Source organism: Marmota monax, unplaced genomic scaffold, assembly GCF_021218885.2.
Source record: "Marmota monax isolate L192 unplaced genomic scaffold, Marmota_monax_Labrador192_F-V1.1 WCK01_AAM20220418_F8-fsc00013, whole genome shotgun sequence".
Classification (NCBI taxonomy): Eukaryota; Metazoa; Chordata; class Mammalia; order Rodentia; family Sciuridae; genus Marmota; species Marmota monax.
The window spans coordinates 21319172-21334826 of record NW_026692202.1 but is presented as its reverse complement, the minus strand read 5'-3'; the positions used below and the strand labels follow the sequence as shown (position 1 = coordinate 21334826).

The 15655-nt window shown below is 38.4% G+C and overlaps 1 protein-coding gene across 1 annotated transcript; it reads right to left on the bottom strand.

Moving 5' to 3' along the window:
* Window positions 1-8923: 8923 nt before the first annotated feature.
* Cga (glycoprotein hormones, alpha polypeptide) lies at window positions 8924-11589 on the bottom strand. Its single transcript, XM_046432548.2, has 3 exons — window positions 11490-11589; window positions 10263-10447; window positions 8924-9197 (listed from the first exon to the last, which is right to left on the bottom strand). The coding sequence occupies exons 1-3, from the start codon at window positions 11587-11589 to the stop codon at window positions 9120-9122; spliced, it is 363 nt and encodes a 120-aa protein (XP_046288504.1). The 3' UTR covers window positions 8924-9119.
* Window positions 11590-15655: the final 4066 nt, after the last annotated feature.

The window sequence follows — 15655 nt, the reverse complement described above, 5'->3', positions numbered from 1 at the left end:
CAGCCTCTGTTTGCTAAATAATTCTTAGGATCTCCTTTCCTGATTGTTCTGTAGTTGCTTTTGTGTAGACTTTGTTTTGCTGCAGATGGCAACCTGTCTTTTCTCCCCATCACCCCACATTTCTAATCCCCAAGCCAACTGCTTCCCCCACCTTTCATGTGATGGCACACAGAAGAAAATACAGTGATCTAGAAGGCATTTGGGGGATGTCCATATGTCCATATGGAGCTTGGTTTTAATTTTTTTAATTATAGGTATGAACAAAAACTATCAAATTTGTATAAAACTTTCAAATAAAATATTCTCAGAATTGTCACTGAAAAATTTGAACATATTTTATCATTTTATTAGGTTTTATGATGAATATAAAATTCATCAAGACTTTTCAGTGAAAATCAGCAAAAACCTTCATGCATGTAGGTAATTAAAAAAACTTTTAAAGCTATTTGTTTCACATTTATTCAGAACTTTATCATAGTTTAAACTTTACATTAAGGGGCTAATGGCTTTTCCTTTTCTTTCATGACAAATATGTCAAAATTCTTGTAATAAAGTGATTTTGATTTTGATATTTAATTTTAGCTTATTAAATATTTCTAAATAATATTTAAAGGCTAGGGATGTATCTCAGTGGTAGAGTATAGCATGTGCAACACTCCAGCCTGTGTTCAATCCCCCGTACTGAAAATGGTAATGTTGTGGCTATAATTTGTAGGGTGTCCCTGCATTAGAGCCGCCACTCCACAGCTAGTTGAATGCCACTAAAAGAACACATCAGAAGCACACAAACCTGAGAATCCCACAAATATGAAGACAAATGTGCCCAGCAAACTAGACCCACCTGCAAGGCCTTCCTAGAAAACACAGGCTCTCCCCAGCCTCCTGCTCCAGCTCTTCCAGAAGCACCACAAGCCACTTGTCCACAAGGGGCAGCAGTGAGCTCTGCAGCAACTGAAGAAATAGATCCCATTTGCTGTTCAGGAGAGCTACTCTTTGGTCCAGCTCATCTTCACTGTCCTGGGGTTCACTTGTGTCTTCAGCTTCAGGAACCACCCTCAGAGCCCACTCTGCTCACTCAAATGGTGAGTGCATCGCTGATGTTTTGACTCTTCCACAGCAGAGTGGCTCACGAAGACACACAGTCACTAGAATAACTGCAGTGATAACCACCATTTAATTTAGATAATTAATAAATTCTCTCCCTAATACCAAGGTGAAGGCTTTAGTTCCTCCTGACATAATAAGTTCAACCCAAGCACCTGCCTGCAGCCCTTCATACACAAAGCCTTTCCTCCATCTCCACAAAGATGTGATGCATTTTAGGTAAAGCCCAGGCTCAGACTCTTCCTCCTCCTTGATCTTTCTGAAAAATTTTGGACAGACCACGACTTCTGCTCTGCCTCCCACTTATCTATGTTTACCCTCAACATAAGTTGCAATTGTGAAAAACTAGTAAAGAAGTAAATTGACACATGCTGAAATTCTACTTAACTATTGTTGACAGACAATTTACAACTAAATGACTTTAATTCAAATGCACCTTCTGATCAAGAACATTTGAAGGAATGGAAATGGTTTTAGGACTTTCCACTTTGCGCTCCTTCTTTCGGCAAACATCCCATTAACAGAAATGGTCTTCAAACAGAATGTCTTTGTTGGAATCCTTCTTAGAAATTTTCGATTTCTAAAATTGATGCTTTTCAGAGATTCCTCTCCCAAACCCATTTTTCCTCTCTCTTCTTCCCCAATTCTGGGCTTGTGAGTCCTTAAGAGGAGTGAGGGCTGGAAGTCAGGGTCAATACCAACATACTTCTCAGAGCATGCACAGCTCTAGGGTTCGACAGGGAAATCATTAAAAAAAAATTCAACCACTATTTCCTTTTTATGCCTCCCATTTTGATGTTTGATGCAATAATTAACTTCTCTCTTTGCTCCAAGGAAGCTCAGACTCAGCTTCAGTTCTGTCTGAAAGCAATGTTTAATGTTTATAATTCCATATGCTACACAATTTTAAATAGGAGAATATAGAAATCCTACTAGCTTTCAGAACAGGGAGAGAGCTTTGTGTTTCTCCTCCTGAGGGCTGAAGTAAATTTGAGTTACTAATTAAGTGCAAAAAGAAAGTGTCAGAGGAGTCACTGAGTAACTCAAGTAGTGCAAGGAAGTCCAAGCTTCCAGACAAAACATCAGTAGACAAATCACAGTTGAGATTTCATTTCTTTTAATACAAGGGCACCTCATCCTGCACCAGTCTCCAAGAGCATTCTATTCAGTGTCCAAGGAAAAATAGTTTCTTTGAAGGAAAATCAAAACCTTCATGTCTTTGGAAAGAAATAAGAGTTTCAAAGAAGCAGCACAAAGCTAGAGGTTTCTCAGTCTCTACACAACCAAACGTTTTTGTGTCTTCAGTCATTTATCCAGCTTTCAAATGGACATGGTGCCACATACCCTGACTCAAAGTCTGCAAGGGGTTGAGCAAGACTCGTTGACACATTAGGCGTGGAAAGCTCTGAGAAAGTAAAAGTGCTGTGCTAATGTCACATGGTTTAGTTTTGTTTAAATTTTTATCCGATTTAGCAGACTTCTGGTCTCACTGAGGTTTGTGGTTCTGAGCCATTTTTTCATGTTCATTTACACATGTATTTTTTGTTGCACTCTCCTTTTCTTTGTCAGATTTTGGACATCTCTTCTAATTTCCCCATAAATAGAAAAGCCAAACAAAACTGCATTTGGGACAATATTTTCTCCAGAAGTATAAGAATAATTAAGACATCAACAGTGGAACTGCAGGAAAAGTAGGAAGAGAAAAAATGTTAACAAGAAGGAAGAACTCAGATGTCAACTGAGATTTTTTATCACTTGGAGATATTATCTCTCCAAAATACAAGAGTCACATTAGGATAATGAGATTATTGGCAGAGTTGTCATGTAAGGTTGCACAGTTTGTGTAGTGCATGAGTACCCAGCCAGGGAATCAGGAATAATGAATATCCAGACCACTCTCTGCCTCTACCTGAAGGGAAAGGCTTTTGAAATTATGGAGCCGTTACTCAAGATGCTGCGCCTGCCCAAAGAGGCCATCTTCTTCCAATCTGTACAAAGGTTCCATCTAAGCTAGACATCTTAACTATGGGTGATTATTAGATTCCAACAGTGAGGGATGAGTGCAGCAAGCAGGTAGAGGGATTTTGCCTTCTTCTTTAACACCTTTCTGTCAACTCGGGAACTACAGATTTTCCCAGCAGCCCTCCTCACCTCTCTCCCTTTCCACTAACATTTTTTCCCCCTACTTTTTATGCAATCTCATTCTTCTTTCTCTTCCTTCCCCTCATCTCTCCCTCTCATTTTTTCCTGCCCTTTACTTTTACGTCCAGGAGACAGACTGATGGACAAGAACTGTTCCTGTCTTATTGATCTCCTCCTTGAGTCATAAACATCAGTAATATCCCTGTAATCACCGGAGTTTCTGCTTGTGGTCAAATCTTAATCCAACTACATAGTAGAAATTTGCTTCTTTAATCTTTTTAATATTCTGCCAAAATGCCTGTTATGGTTTAGATATCCCCTTAAAAGCTCACATGTGAGACAATGCAAGAATGCTCAGTGGTGAAATTATTAGATTATGAGAGATGTGACCTAATCGATGGATTAAAACAAAGATATGGATTAACTGGGCAGTTACTATAGGCAGATAGGGTGTGGTTGGAAGAAAGAGGTCATGGGGGTGTTCCTGTGGGGTACATATTGTGTCACTGGTGAATGGAGTCCTCTCTCTCCCGCTCCTTCCTGGTTGCCTCATCCTGAGCTGCTTCCCTCTGCCACACCCTTCTTCCATGATGTTCTTCCTCTCTTTGGGCCCAGAGATGCAGAGTCTGCTGACCATGCACTGAACCTCTGAAATCATGGGCCAAAAAATTTTTTTCCATGTCTAAGTTGTACTTGTCAAATCTTTTGTTCACAGCAATGAAAAAAATAACTAAAGTACTACCCTGTCCCCAGTGACCAGAATCCAGGAACTGCCATACAGACAGAACCAGTGGCCTATTAAATTAACATAGCTTGTGACATTGATACCCACCTGCATCACTACAGACAGATATGTTTTCATTTAAAAGGAAGGTGCTTGGTATTCTGTGTCTTGGCCGTAAGGTTGGAATCTCACAGGGGAGCTATCTGGCTGAGGTGAATCACAGGAAACTTTTTGACAGAAGCACCCCTCAAACATGTGCTTATTCTACCATTAGTACTTCTTTTAGGTATTTTTCACAGAAGGGCTTGAGACAAAATTACCAGCCTCAAATTCCTGCCTCTCTTCTTCCTTGATGCTTATATACTTCAGATTATGATCTTCTCTCTAGAGGGCTCATATCAGAATTTTCAGATTGACTGTCCCAAAAGTCATAATGACCATTTTCTCAGTCAGACTCATCCAGAATCTACCCTTGGTGGCCCAGCATCTATTCTTCATGCCCCAAACCTTCCCAAGCAGTTCCTGCCATTTAATTCACCACTAATGACCCGCAAGACTGTCTCTCCAATTGTTTTTTTTTTTCTTTTCTTTTCTTTTCTTTTTTTTTTTTTTCTTTCATGGTACTGGGGATTGAACCCAGGAACACTTAACCACTGAGCTACATCCACAGCCCTTTTTTCTTTTTTTCTTTCTTTGAGACCAGGCCTGACTAAATCACTGAGGCTGGCTTTGAACTTGCAATCCTCCTGCCTCAGCTTCCCAAGCCACTGGGTTTATAGGCTTGCACTACCATACCCGGCTGCAGTCTTTTCTTAAACTCCATGTCCAGGCATGTTCACACAGTGTTTCTCAAACACTTGGGAGTTCCCAAACTGAATTTCCTATCTCGCCTCTCTGCTGCCCCAGACCACATCCCAAGTGCCGACAAGTCATTGACAGTCTGGGAGTCACACACACAATCATGTCTTCATTCCTCCTAATGCCTCCCAAGTCTGTCTTCCTTCTGCACTCACCCTCACTAACAGTAGACGACAGTAGATTATCACTGTCTTCTCTTTGCAAGACAGTTACAAAAGCCCCAAAGAGTAATCCTGGGTCCAGTATCTCACTTCTTCAAATCCCCCTTTGTTTGCTGCCAGAATGACTTTTCTAATCTGCAAAGCAGAGCATATTTTTCCTTTAATAAAACTTCTCATACTCCTCCCTTAAGAACTCCTACTGCAAAGAGAATAAAACAGGTGGTTTGGGAAGGGTCAGGAGATCAGGATCCGGAAAGCCCCACCCACAGCCTGAAGTTTCTTTTTAAGTCATTGCTGGTTTTTTTTTTAATCCTAGTCTGGCAATTCTCTGTTCTATTCTATGTAATGCATGATTTTTGTTGTTGTTTTAAATGAAAATCCCGTTTCCCCAAATAATCAAGCACAATTGATCTGTAGAAAGGTACTTGTTTATTCTGTCTCATCAGAAAAACCTAAGGCCCTCCAGTTTGAGAAGATAGGATCCTAGTTGAAATCCACATTACTTTGCATATGTTACAAGGACTTTCTTGACAGATGCCTGTTTGTCCCTGCAGCTTCAGCCCTCTAGCAAGCTTCCTAAAGTCCAGTTACACTGAACCCCTGACAATTCTGTGACTATCATACTGAGACATTCAGGAACCACCTTAGTGGAACAGAGGCTGAGACAGTGAAATAAACCCCCAAGTGTATTGAACTGTTACCCTTTGTGGTGTGACATGTTGCTTCTCTGTCCCTGTATTCTTCTCATGAGACCCTTCTCATGAGATCCAGATTCTGGATGAGTCTGACTGAGAAAGCATGAGTCACTGAAGCAGACTATTTACACATGATGAAATTGTTACCAGGGAAACCCTAAATAAACCCGCTAGCTTTACTTGTTCTTAGTTAACTTAAAAATCTAATTTTGGAAGTCATGTAGCTGGACAATACATTGTTAGTTTCTTACTAGCTTTACTGTACATAACACCTCTGATGTGTGAGTTAGGATGGTAATGGTTGCCTAGGTTACTTTTCAGGGACTTGAAACTGGAAACACTGACTCTTGGGTTTGCAGGTGTCTGATGAGTGACTAGAATGAGATCTCTGTCTTCATATTATGTCTGTTCCCTTTGCTGTCTTAATAGTTAAGGTCAGGTTCTACTTGGCTCTACCTGTTGACATTTTTGCTTGCCCATTTAAAACTGGTATGTGTTTTCTTGTCCTTCAGCCCTACCATTAGGCCCAGATGAAGCTACAAGACACAGGATGATGGTAGCAGCTACAAGAGTAACTCAGCAGTTCCTAGAACAAGTTGACGGCTTGCCTATCTCATGCAAGAAGAAATATCTTCTGGAACTGTGCTCCTGGCCAGTAGAAAATTACCAAGCTCTGGCCCATCCCAGCAAATCCATAGAAACTCACATGTCCCTTTTTTCAGGTAGCAGCCTCGTCCCTTGATCAGTGCTATCTCCCTCTAGCTGAAGCCCCAGTTACTTGCTTTGGCTGAAGCGCAAATAAAGCCTTGCCTGTATGTTCATGCTCACTTGACTTGATTTTGTTTCTATCACCAAGTCAAAAGCTCCCGACTCCAATATTGGAAACAATGCTATTTCAAGATGTTTGCTTCTGCTGTCTTCTCAAACAAGAATGCACTCCTTTTCCCATCTATCTATTTATCTTCTAAACCCAGCTCAAGTATCATCTTGCCTTGTGAATTTTACCACAACAAACCCCGGCAGGCTGAGTTAGCCATCCCTCCCTTTATACCACCTAAGTCCAGATCCCTCCCTTGACATGCACCTCACTAGGTCATGATGTGTTGTTCACAGTACTCACTGGACTTTGCAATGCTTCAGGAAAGGGTCTGTGTCTTATGCATCTTGGCCTTCCCAAGACCAGTTCCATGTGAGATACATGGTGAAATGGGAGGTCCTATGGCTATGATATACTGTTCATTTGGGTTGATTTGGCTGATCTGGATGATTGTGGGGATATTCCTCTGTCTCTCCATACTCTTTTAGTGTCCCTCTGTCAAATAAGAGGAACTCAGACCAGCAAGGATACTCCAGTCAAGTATGTGTCAGGAGCTCTCCCCCAACCAATGAGCCCTCCAAGTATGTGTTGAGCCCTCCAGACCAGACACACAGTAGGTACGCAATAAACATCTACCAGACATTTGGGGTTTTGTTCATTTTTGTTTTGGATTGTGTGTGTATGTGTGTGAGTGTCTGTGTTTTGTTTGTTTGTTTGCAGTACTGGGCATTGAACTTAAAGGCTCCACTCATGCTAGGCAAACACTCTACCACTGAGCTACCTTCTCAGCCACTCTGCTAGACATTTGAATGAACCAATGATCAGCACCAATGTTCTCTCAGGTTACGCCCCCTTATCTTTTTTCAACATTACAAAGAATCTAGAAATCTCTGAATCCTCACAACCCAATTGAGTGTCAACATAATGCACTCAATAAATGCATAATAAATAAATGAGTGAACAAAAGAACTAATATCTTCATGTTCATTCCAAAGCTTCTTAAAAAGTACATGCACCCATTTTACCTTTTCACTTTGATACCAGGTGTTTTCCAGCATACCAAGGAACTGGTTTTCCACTCAGGAATGGAATTTGACAAATCAGTGATGGTTGAAACTTTTTTTGAAAACTTTATTTGATACTGATGTTATATTCTAAAATTTCAGACTTATGTTTCGAAATTTTGATCTCTTACAGGAGAAGATATTTTGGGGGGCTTTGATCTCTACCATGTCTAATATGATTTAATGGACATGAAACTGTTGTCCCCAAGGCAAGGACAACCCTGCTTCTAGGTATATATGCTCAGTAAAATATGAATTTGAGGGGCTGGGGTTGTGGATCAGTGGTAGATCACTTGCTTGGCACATATGAGGCACTGGGTTCCATTTTCAGCACCACATAAAAATAAATAAAATAAAGATATTGTGTCTATCTACAGCTAAAAAAAATTTAAAAACATGACTTTGAAGTGTGGTACTACTCTGAAGCATTTTGCTAGAACTAAGTGAAGGTGCTGGTATTCTACCTAGCCCACTGGGAGTGCTCAAAGGATGTCTTGCTCCTCACTTATTCATTCTCACCCAGCCCTGATCATGGAATATAAGATCTGATGCCTCTGAAATTTCAGAGTAATGCTGTTTTAGTGGAGAGCAATGAGAACTTTCTAGGACCGCCATTTAGTTATAGCCTGGATGCTGAAACTAACAGGATGCACTTTTTTTTTTTTTTTGGTCTGGACATAAACCAAGTAGATAGAAACTTCAGCCTGGGATTGTCCTCATAAACCAAGTAGATAGAAACTTCAGACTGGGATTGTCCTTCCTAAATTCTAGAGCAATGGTCTCTTTTATTTACTTGTTTTTTCTTCTGGTGTTGAAGACCAAACTCAGGGCCTCACATGTACCAGGCAAGTGCTCTTACCACTGAGCTCTACCTCAGCTGTGTATGTTTTAATTGCATACTTCTACCAGTAAAAAGGTTCTGATCCAGTAACCTCAATATATGCATGATTATTTGTTTATAAATTGTATACATGTATTACCCTAGTAATGGATTTTTATGTTTTCATAAAATCCATCAAAATGGAAATTTAAAGGATGATTTAGAAGTGAATAGATATAGAAGATCTCATATTTTCTCCTCTGACCTCAGTGGATTGTCATAATTGGCGCACTGGTTGAAAGGACTCACAACAGCTTCTAGAAGGCTTGGTGGGAACAAGAATCTCCAATGTCAACTCACTAAATAGGCCAGGTTCTAAATCACCCATTGGCTCACTCCTTTCCACAAATCATTTCAAAAGCAATTGGCTTTACTTTTATGAAAAAAAATGATAATTCAATGAATGATGATTTAAAAAGCTTTATTTCCAATGGAAGCAGCTTTTTATGGTCATGCTAAATGCTATAATTCATTCCAATTGAAAGAGCTAGGCTGCTGATTACATCACCGGATAAGGAGACAAGCAATGAAGCGGCAGTGTGTCCTTGAAGCACGTCAGAATGGGCTGGAATATAAGGGAAAGGAGGGCTTTATCTTGCAGGTTAAAATGCTGAACAACTTAATTTTCCTTTTCACCAAATCATCAGTCATCTGCACGGCACTTTAAAATATGTTTAAGATTTGTGATAATAACAAGTGCTGCAGTGACACTCAGTATGGTTCTCCACTCTGGCATGTCCCATTACCGTGGCCTGAAGGGAAAGCAAAGAGGAGAGACAGACAATAAACCAGGATAAATAGGCAAAATTGGAAAATGTTAAATTGTAGCCAACTGAAGTAAATAGATAATGTTTGCATATTCTCCATTTCAGGATATATTTTCATTCTAAAAGGTCGAGTTCACATCATGTAGTAGGCTACAATTTCTCCCAACCTGTTCCCTGTCATCCACACCCTGTTCTCATTCTGAATAAATCCAGCCCATATCCACAAGGCAAATGATGTCTTTCTTTTTTCCTTCATTCCTTCCTTCCTCCTTTCTCCCTCCCTCTACATTTTTTTCCTTTCTTTTCTTCCTTCCAATGTTGGGGATCCAACTTTGCGCCTTGTGCATGCTAGACAAGCACTGTGACACTGAGCTACCTCCCTAACCCCTGTCCCACCCCCCCAAGAAAAGCCCACCAATTTATTTTATTTACTTATTTATTTTTCAGTAGCAAGGATTAAACCCAGGGCCTCATGCATACTAGGCAAGCAGTCTCCCAATGTACTACATCCCAGCCCACTGACTATTTTTTTTAACTTTTAACTTTTTTCTTAGCATAATAAATATTGCAGGTATTGATGGGTTACAATATGATAACTTGACATATGTACAATGTGTAATGATCATGTCCAGGTAACAGCATTTTCATCTTTTTAAACACTTGTCATTTTTTTGGTGTAGAAAAACTTTAATTCTTTTCTTCTAGTTCTCTATAAAAATATAACAAATTGTTGTGAACTATGGTCATCCTACTGTGCTGTAGAATGAAAGGATTTACTCTTCCTGTGTAACTATATTTTATTACCTAATATCCAACCTCCTCACACCTTTCTTAGCCTTTGGAGGCTACTATTCTACTCTCTACTTTTATGAAACCAACCTTCTTAAATTAGCTGACTTTTAAGTAAAGGGTACAAATGCAACCCCTGACTACAAATGACCAAGAAAAGATAGGTCATTAGATACCTTCAGCATTAAATGCCATGGATATGCTCTATAGTATGACTCTGGTAGGCTATTAAAACTTTTCTAATGCCCTTGAAGTTCTTACCTTGGTAAATGCTTTGGCCACACAACATGTGGCCTCCGAGGTGATATTCTTTGGTACCAGCATCGTTTTCTTGGATCTTGCTGGAGTGGGGTATGCCCGAGAGAAGCAGCAGCCCATGCACTGATAAATGGGAGCACCCAGCTTGGAGAAATATTTGTTTTCTTTTAGCTTACATTCTGGGCAACCTATCAGACAAAACAAAACAAAACAAAACAAGAAGTCAAATAATCCAAAAAGTATTTGAAGAGAAACTATGAATTTTTCCTTATTATGGGATAGCAAATATTCTTTTTTTCCATGGAGAAGAATAGATAATTAAGTAAATACTTTTGGCTGTATGCTGGTTTTCATATATAATATATATTTATACTGATTAGAGTTATCTTCCCAGGAAAACAATTTTTGCAGAGCTGCATGGGAAATTTTAGTTGTAGTGGTTTCTCTCTCTTCAAGCATGGAATCTTTATCCTAAAGCTAATAGTATGCTTAGAGCGAGCATAAAACTTGACAGATGAAAATGCTATGTTTATCCGAAAGGAGAGTTTTGCCCAGAGGCAAAATATTTTCCCCTTTAGAATCTGCTATTGTTTTTTTCCCTGTAGAAACTCCAAATACTGACAGAGAAAAATATGTCAGAATTAAGACAGCTTGGTGAGTGTAGATAGAGAGCCTGATATTACAACAAGCATCTGCACTTGGGACCAAGGATTAAAATATTACCATTCATCTAGAGAAAAAACATAACCTGCAGTAGCTTACAATTTCAAAGCTGATGGAATTATATCAGCCACTATATGAGATTCTCAAACAATACAGCCAAATTTACTGCATAAAATGGTTTTGTTAACTGATGTGAAAATTCATCCACAGAGGCAACGTTAAAATCTTCTCCTCAAATCTTCTGGGAGAAAGGGAAGGGTGGGCGACTGAGCTAACTGAGAGCATTTTCTTCTTGTAAAACCCAGATAAAGAATAATAAGAAATCTATTTCAAATGAAAATGTACAGGCTGCTATTTAAGTGGATGTGTAAGATATCATTTTCACTGTACATTTTCTGAACCTAATTTGATTTTATGTTCACTGTCTACAAGTGCCTTGATATGTATCCAGCAGTGAAGATTTATCACATTTGAAAAGGAGGTAGAAATGTGATTAATGGAGTTATTGATGTACATCTAGAAATGCACGTTGTCCTTATTACTTCAAACACAAGTTTGGTCACGTACCCTGCATTGCAAACTCTCCATCAGGAAAGGAATGGAGAATATGCAGAAACACAGACAATGTGGCCAGAATGACAGCTGCATATTTTCTGTAATAATCCATGGCTCTTCTGAAATAAAGACATGACAAAATCATCATCTTCATTATCACCATCATCGTCATATCATCATCATCATCATCATCATCATCATCTCATCTTGGCTTACCAGCTGCAACAACAATCATCAGTTTTAACCTTATTATTTATATAGTCACCGAAGGATGTTGCTTTCAGCTTCCAACATACTCTAAAGCCTCATAAACAACAAAAAAAGCAAATATTCCTTTTTTATTTTTAATAGTTGTAGATAGACAGCATACCTTTATTTTATTTATTTATTTTTTAATGTGGTGCTGAAGATCAAACCCAGTGCCTCACACATGCTAGGCAAGCACTCTGCCACTGAGCTACAGCCCCAGCTTGCAAGTAATCAGGAAAGAGATAGGAAACTGAATCTTTCCATTTCTCACATAAACAAGTAAATGGGGCTTAATAATAACAACAACAATAAATTCTCTTTTAAAATATGCCATCCCTTGGGCTGGGATTGTGGCTCAGTGGTAGAGCACGAAGTGGTAGAGTGTGAGGCACTGAGTTTGATCCTCAGCACCACAAAAAAATAAGAAGAATAAAAGTATTGTGTTCATCTACAACTAAAAATATTTTTAAATAAAATTAAATATGCCATCTCTTTAAGAAGCCTCAGTGTCCTCATTTGCAAAACAGAACTTAAACTAGATGATATCTAAGACAATATATACATCTATATAAACTTGCATATGATATATAAAATATTCAAGCATTTGAACCTATCCTTCCCATTTCTATATCCCCAAAGTGGAGAATTGGGGGTGGGGGGAGTGTTAGTCCCTCCTGCGTTTTATTCACTGATGGCAGGTGATCTGTAAGTCTCATCAATGACTAGATACCAACCTAGCTGTATGGCAAGGGCAGACAATAGAGAGTGTTAATCAAAGTTTTCTATTTAGAGCTGGGTGCAGTGGTGCACGCCTATAATCCAGCAACTTGGGAGGCTGAAGCAAGAGGTTAGAAAATTCAAAGTCAGCCTGGACAATTTAAAAAGACCTTGCCTCAAAATAAAATAAAAAAGGAAAAGGGTCTAGAGACTTAGCTCAGAAGTAGAAGCCTTCTGGGTTAAATTCCCAGTACTGGGGGGAAAAAAAAAAAAGCACTCCTTGCCTTACACCTGTCGACCAGTTTTACCCAAGGATTCTGAGTGCATGAAGCAGGCTATCCAAGTCAGCTAAGGTATTGACCATATCCAGGCATTGACCTCACTGCCCCTGAAAATAAGGAGACAGAAAATTGGATTTTATCCCAAAATGTCTAGGGAACATCTCATGTGAGAGCAAAGGGGTGATTTTTTTTATCCGTGTGTTTAAGTGAAAGTGTTATGGATTATTCATGTCCAAACCATGAGAGATAAGAGGCAGAGTCATTTACTAACTAAAAAAAAAATTCAGAACATTTAAAGGCAAAAACAACACCAATTACAGTAGAAAATAGAAGAGGAAAGAACAGTTCCCAACTCATTTAATGAGGCAAGGATTAACCTGACACCAAAACCAAAGACAGTATAAAGAAAGAAAACTATAAACTTAGTAGAAACAGTATCTCTCATGAAATGAAATGAAATGCAAAAATCCCAAACAAAATATTAGTGAACTGAATCCAGCTATGTATAAAAGGAATTAGACCAACATGACCAACTGGGAATAGTCAAAGCATGCAAGGCTGATTCGGTATTTGAAAGTATAATCCACCATATCAACAGGATAAAGAAAAAAAAAGTATGATTATTTCAACTGACCCAGTTAAAACATTTGACTATTTCTAATACTCTCATGGAAAAAAATTTCAGTAGAGGCCAGGGGTATAGCTCAGTGGTAAAGTGCATGCATGGCTCTGGGTTCAATCAGCAGCATCCAAAAAAAAAAAAAAAAAAAAAAATTCCAGAAAATCAGAATTAAAGGATTTTTCTCAACTTGATGACTAACATTTACAAAAAATCTATAGCTAACATCATACTTAATGTTGGGGGAAAAAAACTGCTTTCCCCCTAAGATTGTGAACATGGCAAGATATCCACTCTCACTTCTTATTCAACATGGTATTGAAAATTCTAGGCAGTAAAATTGAGCAAGAAAATTAAATTAAAAGCATACAGATAAGAAATAAAATTATCCATACTCATAAATGACATGCTTATCCATGTTTTAAAAAAATGAAACTCCAAGGAACCTATGAAAAAACTTCCTGGAACTAGTTAGTGAGTTCAACATCATATGACACAGATCAATATATAAAACTCCACTGCATTTCTATACACAAAAAAATTGTGGAAATAAATTTAAAATACCATACCATTTACAACTTACCAATACATCAAACAAAATACATCAGGACTTGTATGCTGAAAATTACAAAATTCTGATGAAATAAATCAAAAGACCTAATGGGAAAACATCATTTTCATGGATTGAAAAAGTCAACATAGTTGAGATGCCAATTCTCACCAAATTAACCTGTGCCTTTAAATGAAATGCTATCAAAATCCCAACATTGGATCTGGGAATGTGGCTCAGTGGTAGAACACTTGGTCCAGTATGCATGAGGCTCTGGGTTTAATCCTAGAACTGAAAGGAAAAAGTTCCCAGAATAGTTTTCATAGATATAACTAAGATTATTATTATTACTTGATAATAATATTGAAAGGCAAGGGATATAGAATAGCTAAAACTATTTTTAAAAGTGAAAACAATCACTGTTTTCAGTGTAAAGACTTCTCAGGAATGCAAGTATAGCTGAGTGATAAGAGTGCTTGTTTGCCTAGCAAGTGTGAGGCCCTGGATTTGATCCCCAGCACTGCACAAATAAATAGATAAATAAATAAATTGGACACATTATATAGCTAAAGTAATCAAAGCAGAATGATTTTGGCAAAGGGATAGATACATAGACCAATAGGGCAAAGAAGAGAACTCAGAAAGAGACCTACGTAAATATACATATGCCCAGCTGGATGGATATATATATATATATATATATATATATATATATATATATATAGTTGTAGATGGACACAATATTTTTATTTTTATTTGTTTATTTTTATGTGCTGCTGAGGATCTATCACTGAGCTACAACCCAGCCCCCCAGCTGGTTTTTGACAAAAACAACAAACAACTAAGTATTTCAACCTTTTCAACAACTGCTGCTAGAGCTGCTATGTATACACAAAAGGAAAAAGAAGAAGATGAAGAAAACTTAAGCTAAACCTCACACTATATATAAAAACTAGAGCAAAATGGATCAGGACCTAGGGCTGAGTGAAGAGAGAGTTTTTATTTTTTATTTTTTTTTTTTAAAGAGAGAGGGGGGAGAGAGAGAGAGAGAGAGAGAGAGAGAGAGAGAGAGAGAGAGAGAGAGAGAGAGAATTTTAATATTTATCCTTTTAGTTATCGGCGGACACAACATCCTTGTATGTGGTGCTGAGGATCGAACCCGGGCCGCACGCATGCCAGGCGAGCGCGCTACCGCTTGAGCCACATCCCCAGCCCCAAGAGAGAGTTTTTAGATTTGGCAGCAAAATATGACCCAACCCATAGAAGGGAAAAATGACAAATTGTACTTCATCCAAATTAGGAGTTAATCCTCTTTTAAAAGGAAGAAAATACAAGTCACAGTCTTGGAGTAAACATTTCTAAGCCACATATCCAACAAAGGAGTAGAATCTAAATCATATAAAGAACTCCTGAAACTTAGTAGAAAAAAAAATATCCAGTTAAAAAATGAATATTGTGCTGGGCACAATGGTGTATGCCCATAATCCCACCAGCTCAGTAGGCTGAGGCAGGAGGATTGTGAGTTCAAAGCCAGCTTCAGCAATTTATAGAGGCCCTAACCAACTCAGTGAGATCTTGTCTCTAAATAAAATATTAAAAAGGGGTGAGTTATGTGGCTCAGTGGTTAAGTGCCTCTGTGTTCAATCCTCAATTCAAAAAAAAAAAAAGAACGCAATAAAGAGGATTTATAGATGAAAAACTAAGCATACACGTTCAGCATTTTCATCCAATAAGGAAATGCAAATTAAAACTGTAATTATCA